General features: G+C 42.6%; 1 protein-coding gene across 1 annotated transcript in view; it reads right to left on the minus strand.

Moving 5' to 3' along the window:
- LOC120916886 (latent-transforming growth factor beta-binding protein 3-like) overlaps positions 1 to 13,564 on the minus strand; it is a 2,124,401-nt gene that overhangs the window by 15,250 nt on the left and 2,095,587 nt on the right. Inside the window, 1 exon segment of the mRNA XM_040327823.1 lies at positions 536 to 555. Coding sequence (XP_040183757.1) covers positions 536 to 555 — 20 coding nt within the window.

Below are 13,564 nucleotides of genomic sequence, written 5' to 3' on the forward strand. Positions count from 1 at the left end.
CGGATCTTTAGATCTGCGTAATCTATCTGATTTACGATCCGCCGGCGCAAATTTGAGAGGCTAGTGCAGTATTCAGAAAGCACTTACCTCGGCGGAATTCAAATTCCGCGGCTAGGGGCAGTGTAGTATTTAAATCAGGCGCGTCCCCGGACCGATTTAACTGCGCATGCGCCGTCAGCAAATTTTCCCGGCGTGCATTGCTCCCAATGACGTCGCTAGGACATGATTGGTTTCGGCGTGAGCGTAACTTGCGTCCGGCCGTATTCTGAATCGACTTACGCAAACGACGTAAAAATTCAAAACTCGGCACGGGAACGATGGCCATACTTAACATAGGATACGCCTCACTTAGCAGGGGTAACTATACGCCGGAAAAAGCCGAACGCAAGCGCCGTAAAAAAACAGCGGCGGGCGTTCGTTTCTGAATCGGCGTAAATGCTCATTAGCATATTCGACGCGTAAAAGACACAGAAGTGCCATCCAGCGGCCGGCCTGGAATTGCAGCCTAAGATCCGACGGTGTAAGTCACTTACACCTGTCGGATTTTAGTCATATCTATGCGTCTATGAATCAGTCGCATAGATACGACTGGCTGGCCTTAGAGATATGCCGTCATATCTCCTATCTGAATCTGGGCCCCTGTTCGGAGGCATAGTCAAAAATTTATAGTTTAAACATTTCTAGAAGAGGGGATACTGGATATCACCCTACAACACCTCTATAAACCCTGTAACCGCTTTATACAGGATTGAGGGAAATTGCAACAGTTTCGTTATACCTAGAGCACCAGTTTTTACCTGATGTGCCATGCCACCGCCACACCATCTAATGCTACCCACTTCACTTCATAGTGATTGGTTTAGCGAATGCGTTTTAGCATCCTGGTGGACGAGGAGAGGGCATCCCCTTGTGGACGCAGCCAATCTTTTGGAAATGTATCCTTCACGGCCGGTGACTAACATGGTGGATAATATCCTCAGGATTATGTACCTTTGTTGTCTACGCAATTATGCTCAAGACCACATTACAAGCCCACCTACACATAGATCGGTCCTGCTACAGTATGTAGTTACTCTTAGGAGGCCGGTTTTAAGGATGGGTTGAGTTTGCACCCAGAAGGACACTCTGGCCCGATCCACAAAGAAGTTATCTATTGATACGCCGCGTAACTTCTAGGTTACTCCGGCGTATCTTTGTTTTGTATCCACAAAACAAGATACGCCTGAAGCTGGGCTAGATCCGACTGGCGTACGTCTTAGTACGCCATCGGATCTAAGGTGCATATTTACGCTGGCCGCTAGGTGGCGCTTCCGTCGATTTCCGCGTTGAGTATGCAAATTAGCTAGATACGCCAATCCACAAACGTACATCCGCCCGGCGCATTTTTTTACGTCGTTTATGTAAGGCTTTTTTCGGCATAATGTTACCCCTGCTCTATGAGGCGTACGCAATGTTAAGTATGGACGTCGAGCCAGCGTCAAATTTTCCGTCGTGTACGTCGTTTGCGTAAATCGTTCGCGAATAGGGCTTTGCATAAATTACGTTCACGTCATCTAGGCATTGAGCGGGCGTAATTTAATTTGAAAATCCGACGTGATACTGAGCATGCGCGCGCATGCGCCGTACGAAAAAAGCGTGGGGTCAAGCTTGTTTTACATAAAACACGCCCCCCTGTTCATCATTTGAATTCCGCGCCCTTACGCCGGGAGATTTACGCTACGCCGCCGTAACTTTAGAGGCAAGTGCTTTGTGAATACAGCACTTGTCTCTCTCAAAGTAGCGGCGGCGTAGCGTAAAAACGATACGCTACGCCTGCCTAAAAATACGCCGCTGACTGTGGATCTGGCCCTCTGTATTTAGAATCGTTGGATCCTTTACTCGGGATCGGTGGATATATTTATATAGAGAAACAGAGGGTTTTTGGTTTCATTTAAAGGGCAAGAAGTTTGTTTTACTTCGGCAGGTAAATCAATCAAGCAATACGTTAGATTGGTTGGCTGTTTTCAGCTTTCCAGGTTCTTGTTGAGGTAGCCATCCTAGCATTTGAGGCTCACATATAGAAGCAGACCAGGCGGCTAAGGATACTGCATTACAGCCCCGGACACTTGATGGGTCTGTGCAACTCAGATTCCACCTAGTTCTGGCCCAGTATAGCTGGGAAAAATAATTCAACTTTAAGGACCCCAGAACGAGAAGAACAAGTGGTCCACAGGGGGCAACTTTGGAATCAATGTGATCTTTTATGTCTGCTAGCCATTCTGACCCCTCCACAGCCCTACAGCCTGACACATGGAACGTGTCTTCAGTCACAAGCAGTTATGGCTGCCCTAGTAAATGAACATGGGATAGAGACAAGGTTCACCACAGTTGGTTTTTTAATATACCACTTCTTCTTTTACCTGTTACCAAAGGTGTTACCAAGGGCGAACCTCCCTTTCGGAAATATAAAAGATATATCTGGGTGCCCAAGTAAAGGTATCTGAAAAGTGCTGTGGTTGTAGCACCCAGACTTGGCCTCCTCGCTATGTTTGTATGCAGGGGACAATTGTAAGATTATGACAGGTGTCCTCGCCAAAAAAAAAAAACATGGTGGAGGGCTTTGCCCTGTAGGTTTTTTTTCCCAAAAGTGGTCCCCCAGTTCAGGTTCAGGGTATGCCTCCTGAGCGATGGTGGTAGGGGATGGCAACATAATTTACCCTGGGCAGACCAACTACAATGTTACTTAAAATATTCACACCCAATGTCTGCTCAAAGGCTAGGATTTTAATGCTTTTTTGGGATTAAATAGGAGAACAGGGTGAGGTAGTGTCACAGAATGACTGTATACATATTGCTCAACGGGACACTTCTCCCAGGTCATTTATGACTTCCTCTGTTTTATCTGGATGTACACAAGAGTTTTGTAGATTCTGCTGTTATTAGAGTGCATTTACAGAGTCAGCTACTAGAGCATCCAGCACATACCCAAATTCCAGTACTAACACCTGAAATAGCACTGCTAGATCATTCATTGTTAGATCTCCAGACACATGCCACAAAGAAAGATTTGAAGGTTTGGGCGGGGGATGACTCGGAAAAGACCATAAATTGACTTTTCCTCGAAGAGGGGAAGACATGACATGATGCATCCCCGCAGCTATTGCATCTTTGTTTATGGGCCAATACCATGGGGTAGGTCATAGAGGTTGGCAGAACACATTTTACTGAAGGATTTCTTTTTCGCAAATCTACCCAAGTTTGTTAAAGCATATGTGTCACGGTGCATCACATGTATCAGGAATAATCCAAACATACCACACAAGGTGAAACATGAACACCTCCCGTATCCTACTACACCTTTCACTCATCTGCAAATAGATTTTACCCACATGCCAAAGAAAGGGACAGAGCAAGAATACCTTTTGGTTATTGTGGGTGTAGTCTCACGATGGGTGGAAGCATTTTAAACCACAAGAGAAGACACACAGGCAGTAGTGCGCATACTCACGCAGGGAATCATTCCTAGGTGGGGATGTCCATTGCAAATAGGAAAGCCACGCAAGGAACTTTAAAAGATTGGCTAGTACACTTACCCTTGATACTATACCAAATCAGAAGCACCCCTAGTTCAAGAAATGCTTTCTCCTTATGAATTTTTTTTTTACACTTTATATGTTTATTTTTCATTCCATAATATACATAAAAATACATAAGAATATAAACAGGACAAATACAATACCAAAAAACAAATACATATACATTTATCTTATCAGAGTATACATATACATTCGCCCTGGTCTGTTCCTTAACCACTTTAATATATCTTTTCGGTCTAACCCTATTCTAATCCTCAAAAAGAAAATAGACTCACGATTGGGCCACAATCAGTCCAGCGTCATCATTTAAAGATCTTCAGTGGATTAATCTGCAGGCTCTCTCCAGAAGTTACACTACATATTCATGGTTTAAAGCGGGTGTCCGCACCACGATTTTGCTTTTATTTTCTATTTTGTTATTATTTTTTGACTTGAATGTCTTGAGTATAACCATGTGTAAACCCTCTACGTCTTAGCCTCTATAATCCCTGTCAACGCTGTGCTACCTTATGATCTTGTGCACATCTTTTGGAGAATATTTTTTAACTTGTTTAAAATATATTTTTGTAATAAATAGTATTTTTTTATAAATTTCCCTTTTGTGCTGACTTATATTCTTACCAACATATAATGCCCGTAAAGTCCATGACTAGCCCCTAGTCTATTTTCTCTTTACAAAATTTGTTTAGGACGTGGCATGCGTGTTATCATTATGCATCCACATGCGCACTACATGTGAGGATGTATTTCTCTTTTTGATTTTTTCTATTCTAATCCTCACTCTCTCTCACAGAGAGGCAAGAGAGGTGTTCACCCTATCCCAGCTTCCCCCATAAAAAGAAAAAAAAAAAAAAAGGAGGAACAATAAATCTCTCCATTCTCCGTCTTTTAAACCATATGCCATAATAAAAAGGTCAGTTTATCCTTCTCATTATGTTTCCCTGCGCTTCCCTTACTCCTCATTGGTCCATTCCGACCATTAATCTCTTCCCCTCATCTGAATTTTTAAATGGATTCCAACTCTTCTTTGTTTCTTCATATTGATTTTTCGTACCCTTAGCTGAGAGGACTAAATCTTCCATGGCTTCTATATCTCCAACTCTATTTATCCAATCTAAGACCGTTGGCGGCCTAGTATCTCTCCAGTGTAAGGGAATCCCTGCTTTAGCTGCATTCACCATATGGCAAAGTACTGAATTCCTATAAGTCTGAGCTGGGATCTGGGAGTGGTGAAGCAGGAAGAATGCGGGATCATTGGGTATTTTTAGGTCATAAAATTTTTGTATAATTCTTAAAATCATCGTCCAATAGGATGTTATTTTTTTACATAGCCAAAATATATGAATCAATGTCCCGCTTTCTTCTCCACATCTCCAACATCTGTCTGAGTTTTCAGTACAACATTTTTTAAGTCGTACTGGGGTATAATACCACTGCATCAGGACTTTGTAATTTAATTCTTGGGTTCGTGTACAGATTGAGGATTTTACAGTCAAATAGATAATCTGTTTATGTTCTAGTGGCGTAAAAGTCCTGTCTAGATCCTTCTCCCATTTATTAAAACCTGGTATCTCGAGATCGTCCAAAGGTGTGTTTAATAAACCATACATTTTTTAAATCCCTTGGGATAGTGGTTCTGAGTCGTTAAAGTAAGACTCAAAAGTTGTCAACTGACAATGAAAATTACTTGCGGGTCCGAACAATCTCATAAAGTGGCTTATTTGCAAGGCCTGCCAGATATTAACTTCAAAGGGGCCTCCTATTTGTGTTAATGTTTTAATAGATGGACAATTTTAATGGAGAGTGGAATGGGGATAGATGGGGGGAGGGTTATGGCAGGTGACAAGAAAGTTCCCATGTTGCAAACAGCCATTGGAAATAATAGTGCCATTTGTACTACTATAAATTATATGAAAAACACCAGAGAAAAATGTAACAATACATTTAAGTGTTTGTTCACCAATGCCAGAAGTCTGCCAAGCAAAACAGGTGAGCTGGAAGCTCTGATGCATGAGGAGAGCTATGATGTAATCGGTATTGCTGAAACTTGGCTTCAATCCTCACATGACTGGGCTATTAATATTCCTGGCTATGCTCTCTTTCGGAAAGACAGGGTAAAAAGGAAAGGTGGAGGGGTCTGTCTCTATGTGAGAAGTGACCTCAAAGCAAGCGTGAAAGAGAACCTGGTTGATGGAGCGTGTGATGAGGCTGAAGCATTATGGGTGGAACTGCATACAGATGTGCGTAGTTCAAAATTAATCATTGGAGTTTGTTATAAACCACCCAATGTTAATGAGGAGGTGGAGACTCAGCTCCTTGCACAGATGGAAAGGGCTGCAAGGTCTGGGACGGTGATAATAATGGGGGATTTTAACTACCCAGAAATTGACTGGATTAATGGCACTTCTGGGACAGTTAAAGGACAAAAATTTAAAAACCTATTGCAGGACAATTTTATGGTGCAGTTTATTGAGGCCCCAACTAGGAATGATGCTCTGTTGGACCTGATAATCTCAAACCATGCAGAGCTTATTACTAATGTTCAGATAAAGGAACACCTGGGTAGCAGTGATCATAACATGATTTCATTTAATGTTAACTATAAGCAAGAAATACATACAGGAAATATTAAAACACTAAATTTTAAGAGAGCAAATTTTCCAAGGATGAGGGCTGCTCTCCAGGACTTGGACTGGGAGGGACTATTGGCACATATGAACACAGAACAGAAATGGGAATTCTTCAAAAAGACTGTGTGGAACCTCACTGCAAAGTATGTTCCCATGGGCAATAAGTTTAAAAGGCTAAAAATAAAACCTATGTGGCTCACGGTCAAAGTTAAAAAAGCTATAAACAATAAGAAAGTAGCTTTTAAAAAATATAAAAATGAAGGAACACTAGTGTTGTTTAAATGTTACAAAGAATATAACAGGATATGCAAAAAGGAAATCAAGGATGCAAAAATTCAAAACGAACGACAGATTGCAAAAGATAGTAGGACAAACCCCAAAAAATTCTTTAAATATATTAATAGTAAAAAGGTGAAGTCTGAGCATGTAGGCCCCTTACAAAATAATCTAGAGTGGGTGACTGGGGACAAAGAGAAGGCAAATTTATTAAATGTTTTCTTCAGCTCTGTGTATACAATGGAGCATGGGGGAGCTCATGTCCAAAATGGGGGTGGGAGTGACACAGCCCCAAATCCACAATGGCTGAAAAGTGATATGGTCCAGAAATATTTAGACAGAATAAAGGTGGATAAAGCACCTGGACCTGATGGCATCCACCCACGGATCCTAGGTGAGTTGAGCTCTGTCATTTCAAAGCCACTGTATCTAATATTTAGGGACTCATTAAAGACAGGAATAGTACCACTGGATTGGCGCAGGGCCAATGTGGTGCCCATATTTAAAAAGGGAACAAAGTCTTTACCAAGTAACTATAGACCTGTTAGTTTAACTTCTATAGTTGGGAAGATACTGGAACGTTTAATAAAAGACCACATGGATGAGTTCTTGCTGGAAAAAAACTATTTAAGCAGCAGTCAACATGGATTCATGAAAGACAGAAGTTGTCAGACAAACCTGATTTCCTTTTATGAAGAGGTAAGTAAAACCCTGGACAGAGGCGTGGCTGTGGACGTGATATATTTGGATTTTGCAAAAGCGTTCGATACAGTTCCGCACACACAGCTCATGTGTAAGGTAAGGTCTACAGGATTGGATATATCAGTTTGTAAATGGATAGAAAACTGGCTGAAAGCCAGAATTCAGAGAGTCGTGGTTAATGATTCTTACTCTGAATGGTCCAATGTTATCAGTGGTGTACCCCAAGGTTCAGTGCTGGGACCCTTACTTTTCAATATATTTATAAATGATATTGGGTCTGAGATCAAAAGTAACATTTCAGTCTTTGCAGATGACACCAAGCTATGCAGTGGAATAACGTCCTTACAGGATGTCTCCAATTTACAAGCCGACCTCAATGCTCTGTCTGATTGGGCGACTAAGTGGCAGATGAGGTTTAATGTAGATAAATGTAAAGTTATGCACTTGGGGGCTAAGAATATGCATGCATCATACATACTAGGGGGAGTACAACTGGGGGGGTCTGTAGTGGAGAAAGATCTGGGGGTTTTAGTTGATCATAAGCTCAATAATGGCATGCAATGCCAAGCTGCGGTTTCCAAAGCGGGCAAAGTCCTTTCTTGTATTAAGAGAGGTATGGACTCCAGAGACAGAGATATAATTTTGCCCCTGTACAAATCATTAGTAAGACCTCATCTGGAATATGCAGTTCAGTTTTGGGCACCAGTTCTCAAAAAGGATATAGGAGAACTGGAGAAAGTGCAGAGAAGAGCAACCAAACTGATAAGAGGCATGGAGGAGCTCAGCTATGAGGAAAGATTAGAAGAACTAAATCTATTCACTCTTGAGAAGAGGAGAATTAGGGGGGATATGATCAACATGTACAAATATATAAGAGGTCCATACAGTGAACTTGGTGTTGAGTTATTCACTTTACGGTCATCACTGAGGACAAGGGGGCACTCTTTACGTCTAGAGGAAAAGAGATTTCACCTCCAAATACGGAAAGGTTTTTTCACAGTAAGAGCTGTGAAAATGTGGAACAGACTCCCTCCAGAGGTGGTTCTGGCCAGATCAGTAGATTGCTTTAAGAAAGGTCTGGATTCTTTCCTAAATGTACAGAATATAACTGAGTACTAAGATTTGTAGGTAAAGTTGATCCAGGGTAAATCCGATTGCCTCTCGGGGGATCAGGAAGGAATTTTTTCCCCTGCTGTAGCAAATTGGATCATGCTCCGCTGGGGTTTTTTGCCTTCCTCTGGATCAACTGTGGGTATGAAGTTGGGTGTATAGGATTTTACTGTGTTTTTTTATTTTGTTTTTTGTGGTTGAACTGGATGGACTTGTGTCTTTTTTCAACCTGACTAACTATGTAACTATGTAATTTTCTGATTTGATAAAGTGTGAGGCCTGATAAACTCCTTTCTCTTTAAGTGACCGGAAGGTCCCACTTTCAACGCCTGGGCTGAAACTTGGGTTCCCCAATATGGGAAACAGAGGTGAATGCATTGAAGAAAAGTTCCCGTTTCGGCATATACATGCAGTAATTTTGAGAGTTGTGCCAATTATAGGGTGGTTTTTAAGAGAGGCCGGTAGTGCTGCGTAACACCAAGGGGCTCTACCTAAGGGAACTGCACTCAGCTGCTGTTCTATGTCAACCCATCTCTTAAATCTGATATGTCTGCACCAATCCACTAATCTGGATAAATGTACTGCGTGGTAGTACTTAAATATATCAGGGACCGCCATTCCGCCAAAATTCTTAGGCATAGTCAATAGATCTCGTTGGATTCTAGGGCGTTTCCCTGCCCAGATAAAATTCATAAATAAACTGCGTAACTGGCACAGGAAAATCCTAATTGGTAGGGCCTGTAGTAGATACAAAATTTTCGGGAGCACGGACATTTTAATTATGTTAATACAGCCAAACCATGAATGAAGACCATGGGCCAGATTCTCGTAGATATCCGGCGGCGTAATGTATCTCCCAAACCACTTACCTGCGTAGCGTAAAGTCCACCCGCGCAAGCACTCCTAATTCAAATGATCCTGGTAGGGGGCGAGGATCATTTAAATTAGGCGCGCTCCCGCTCCGATCGTACTGCGCATGCTCCATCGGGTAAATTACCCGACGTGCATTGCGCTAAATGACGTCGCACGGACGTCATTTGTTTTGACGGTAACGTAAATGGCGTCCAGCGCCATTCACAGACGACTTACGCAAACGACGTTAAATTTTCAAATTGCGACGCGGGAATGACGGCCATACTTAACATTGAGTACGCCACCTAGGGGGCATGTTTATCTTTACGCCGCGCATCGCTTACGGAAACAACGTAAAAACACTACGACGGGCAAGCGTACGTTCGTGAATCGGCGTGACTAGTCATTTGCATATTCTACGCTGACCGCAAAGGAAACGCCACCTAGCGGTCAGCGTATATATTGCAGCCTAAGATACAACGGCGCTGGCCGTCGTATCTTAGGCATGTTTAAGTGTATCTCAGTTTGAGAATACACTTAAACATACGACGGCCTTAGATTCGGACTTATGTCGGCGTATCTGCTGATACGCCGGCGTAATTCTTTGAGAATATGGCCCCATGTCGCCATTTGTCGAGGAGGGCTCGTAATGAGTTATACATTGGTGGAAAATTAATTTTAAAAATGTCCTTCTCGTTTGATGGAATGTTTGTGCCCAAATATTTAAGTGTTGTTCTCCATTTAAAACCATAATTTGAAAAAATAGTATTGCGAGAAAGAGGCGATATTGACACACTCATAGCCTCTGATTTGGTCTGGTTTATTTTTAGGTTAGATAACTCGCCGTATTTCTCAATCTCTCCCAGCAAGTTAGGGAGAGAGGTATGTGGATGTGTCACGGAAAACAACAGATCGTCCGCATAGCCCGAGACCTTATGAATTCCCTCCCCAACCCTAATTCCCCATATATCCGGGTTTTGGCGGATTCTGTTCAGTAATGGTTCCAGAGACAGAACATTATGAAATTTTAATGGGTAGGCCAGTACAAAAGAGGAAATGGTTTATGGAAAATGAAGATCCCCAAGTAGATCCTAACCTTTACTCCCTACAGGAAGAGTACGTGAGAGATCTGGTAAGTACACTTAGCGAAAATTATGAAGCAGTGGCTGTGACTTTTCCTCCTCTTTCCACAGATCCGACCCACCGGGTCATACCGGGAGACAAAGTCCAAATAAAACAACTCGCAGTGAGAAAACATATAGGACTCGTTTATACTGGACCACACAAAGTAGAAAAAGTCTCCAGAACTGCTGTACTTACTTTCCAGGGACCACAATGGATCCATGCATCCCGAATAAAGAAGACACCCCTTTCACTTCCAACTCCGGAGGCACCGACAGAAGAGCAGAAAAGGAGGGATCAACAAGCCGCACAACTGGGGGATTTGATCCAAGGTTTGGAACAGGTCACAGTGCAACTACATTGAACATTGTCAAAGACTGGCCCCCATTTCGGTCCCAGACCACTTACCAACTCCACATTGGCCCAAGTTGCAAAATATTTTTCTTGTCACCGATTGTTACATGTTGTGTTCTCCTTATTGCAATCCCAGGAAAAATGACTAACCCCATGTGAAAAGGGGTGAGAAGGTCAGCATGGCAATGTTGACCATAGAGCAGTATAATGAGGCTTGGGCCTACACGATCAAAGGAGAGATTGTAAGGCTGGCTAGAGTTCCCCCATAATATCAATGCATTGTAAGGCTTGCTAGAGTTCCCCCATAATATCAATGCTTGTAGAGATGTATCCTTTAACCCAGAACCGTTAGGATTAATTACACAGAAGCTAGAAGACAGCCTTGTAGTATGTTATTATGTACATGCAGAGAACAATAACAAGATAAGGCATGCAGTAGAACAAGGTTTAGTTGGTTACACAGAAAATAGATTGCTATGTTTTCATGCTCTCAGAGCAGATGGTTACACATTGTATAATTGTGACGTACTGTATTACTTGTATAAATTGATTACTTCAACATGATTGGCTGAACCAAGGGCGTTTCTTTTCTTGTATGTTTTAGATAAGTGCAATGCGCACAGGAAATAAAAGTCTAGTCTTTTGATTCACCATATCGCTGTGTGTGTGTTTTGACTTGCCGATGCATCACAGTCTCCATACATCCAGAAGTCCTAAAGTCCAGTTGAACCACCAACCTCACAGGGCTCACCGCGGTCAACACTTCACCCTGCATAGGCCCGCTCTACACCTACACTTCAGACCTCCTCATACTAGATTTGAATTTACCAGAATTAACTGGCACTCATTGTTGTAAATTTGTGCTACCACTCTTGAGGGAGTTCTCCCAACAGGTGGTCTAATTCTCTCTCTCTATTTCTTTTTCTCTCTCTTCCTCCCCCTTTCTCTCTCCTTATCCTCTAACCCCCCTTTAGTTTTTTGTATTTTACAGGGATACTTTGTTCATCACCATGCCAGAAGTGACCCTGTTCTCCCTAAATACCCATGGGCTGAATATCCCAGGGAAGAGGTCGCAGGTGCTAAGTGAGATTTGGAGAAACCATGCCCACGTAGCCTTTCTACAAGAGACAAGTTTTAAGGCTTTGAAATTCCCAAATCTTGGGAACTTCAGGTACCCTTTTGTTTACCAAAGCTGCTCCCCAGACACTAAATCTTGTGGGGTAAGTGTTTTCATCTCAAAAAATGTGGCTTGGTCACCATGTGCTGTCCTTGGAGACAATCTGGCACGATACATTTTTGTGAAGGGTTCTATTTATGGGCAGGATGTAACCCTAGTCAATATCTATGCCTCCAACATAGGCCAAGTGGGCTTTTTTGAGGACTGTTTAGACAAACTGACTGACTATGCAGAGGGGCAGTTGATTTTGGGGGAGACCTAAATGTGGCTTTGGACCCTCTGTTGAACACCTCCATGGGGACCTCTCACCTGTTGTATGCGGCCCTTCGTCAGATTAGGAAAGCCTTGAGAGCTGTCCACCTATTGGATGCTTGGAGGATTGCGCATAGCGACACTCGGGACTATACCTTTTTTTTGCCCCCTCACAACTCTTATTCGAGACTGGATTATTTTCTAGTACACCAATCGGCCCTTTCATTATAGCAGTATAGGGGTGGAGATTAAAGCCTACTTTGCAGCCAATGCAGCTTCTGTGTCCTCTCCTTGCCTGCTATGGGAGGCTCACAAATGTGTAGTCAGGTAAGTTCTGATTAAATTGGGAGCTAGAGTTAAGAAAGACAGGCAACGAGAAGTGAAATCTCTTGGAGCGCATTAGAGCCTTGGAAAGGCAATATAAACTATCTCTAGCTCGCGATGTGGCCGTTGATCTACAAAACTTACGTGACTCTCTTAATTCTCTCTTATTGGCTAAAGCAAAAACCATACTCATGTACTCACGGAGGCTATTCTATGAACAAGGTGGTAAACCTGGCAGACTCCGAGCCCGTTCACTACGCGAGACCTAAGCACGTTTCTATATTCCCTTCCTGACGTCCCCATCGGGTCAAAAAATCTCGAAATCACAGGAGATTGCCAATTGCTTTTGCAGCTACTATGAGAAACTTTATAATTTGGCCCCTGCAAACACAGTTTATCTCGCCGGCTAACACCTCGATAGACGAGTACCTACTCTCCTGAGGTGTTCCCACGTTGACGCCTCAGAAGAGTGAAGAAATGAAAGGTCATATTACAGAACAAGAAGTTCTTAAAGCCATCCAAGATATGGAAACGCAAACAACGCCGGGACGCAATGGTTTTCTTCTACTTTATTATCAGACGTAAGCTACACACCTGGTGCCTCGTTTTTTGCAAGCTTATAATGCGCTCCTAGATGGGACTCTTCTCCCTAGAGACTCCTTATTTGCTCACATAGTTCTGATTCCTAAAGAGGGTAGGGAAGCGACAGACTGTGCAAACTACCGCCCAATATCTTTATTGAATACGGACCTCAAGATATTTACCAAGATACTAGCCAACCACCTGATCTCTTTTGTCCCCAAGTTAGTCCACTATGACCAAGTAGGTTTTGTCCCAACCAGGGAAGCCATAGACGACACGACGACGACACTCTGGCCAACATTAACTGGTATTCGTGTTGCCCCCGTTTGTATGTTTCCCTTTCCCACCCCCTCCCCCTCCCCCTTCCTTACCTTTCCCTGTTCCCCTCTTTTCCTTTTTCTTCCCTCCCTTTTGACCTTGTGGGCTATAAATATGATGATGTAGCCATGTATTATACAATATAAAATATGATGTTATAATAATTATACTTAAATTGTTTTGTCAATGAATTTTGATGTTGTGTACCATATTAAAACTGTCTTTGTATTGTATGAAATACTTGTATTTATGTGTAATTGCTTTGCTCTCATTTATCGAGGACCAGGCAT

Source organism: Rana temporaria, chromosome 11 (assembly GCF_905171775.1).
Source record: "Rana temporaria chromosome 11, aRanTem1.1, whole genome shotgun sequence".
Taxonomy (NCBI): domain Eukaryota; kingdom Metazoa; phylum Chordata; class Amphibia; order Anura; family Ranidae; genus Rana; species Rana temporaria.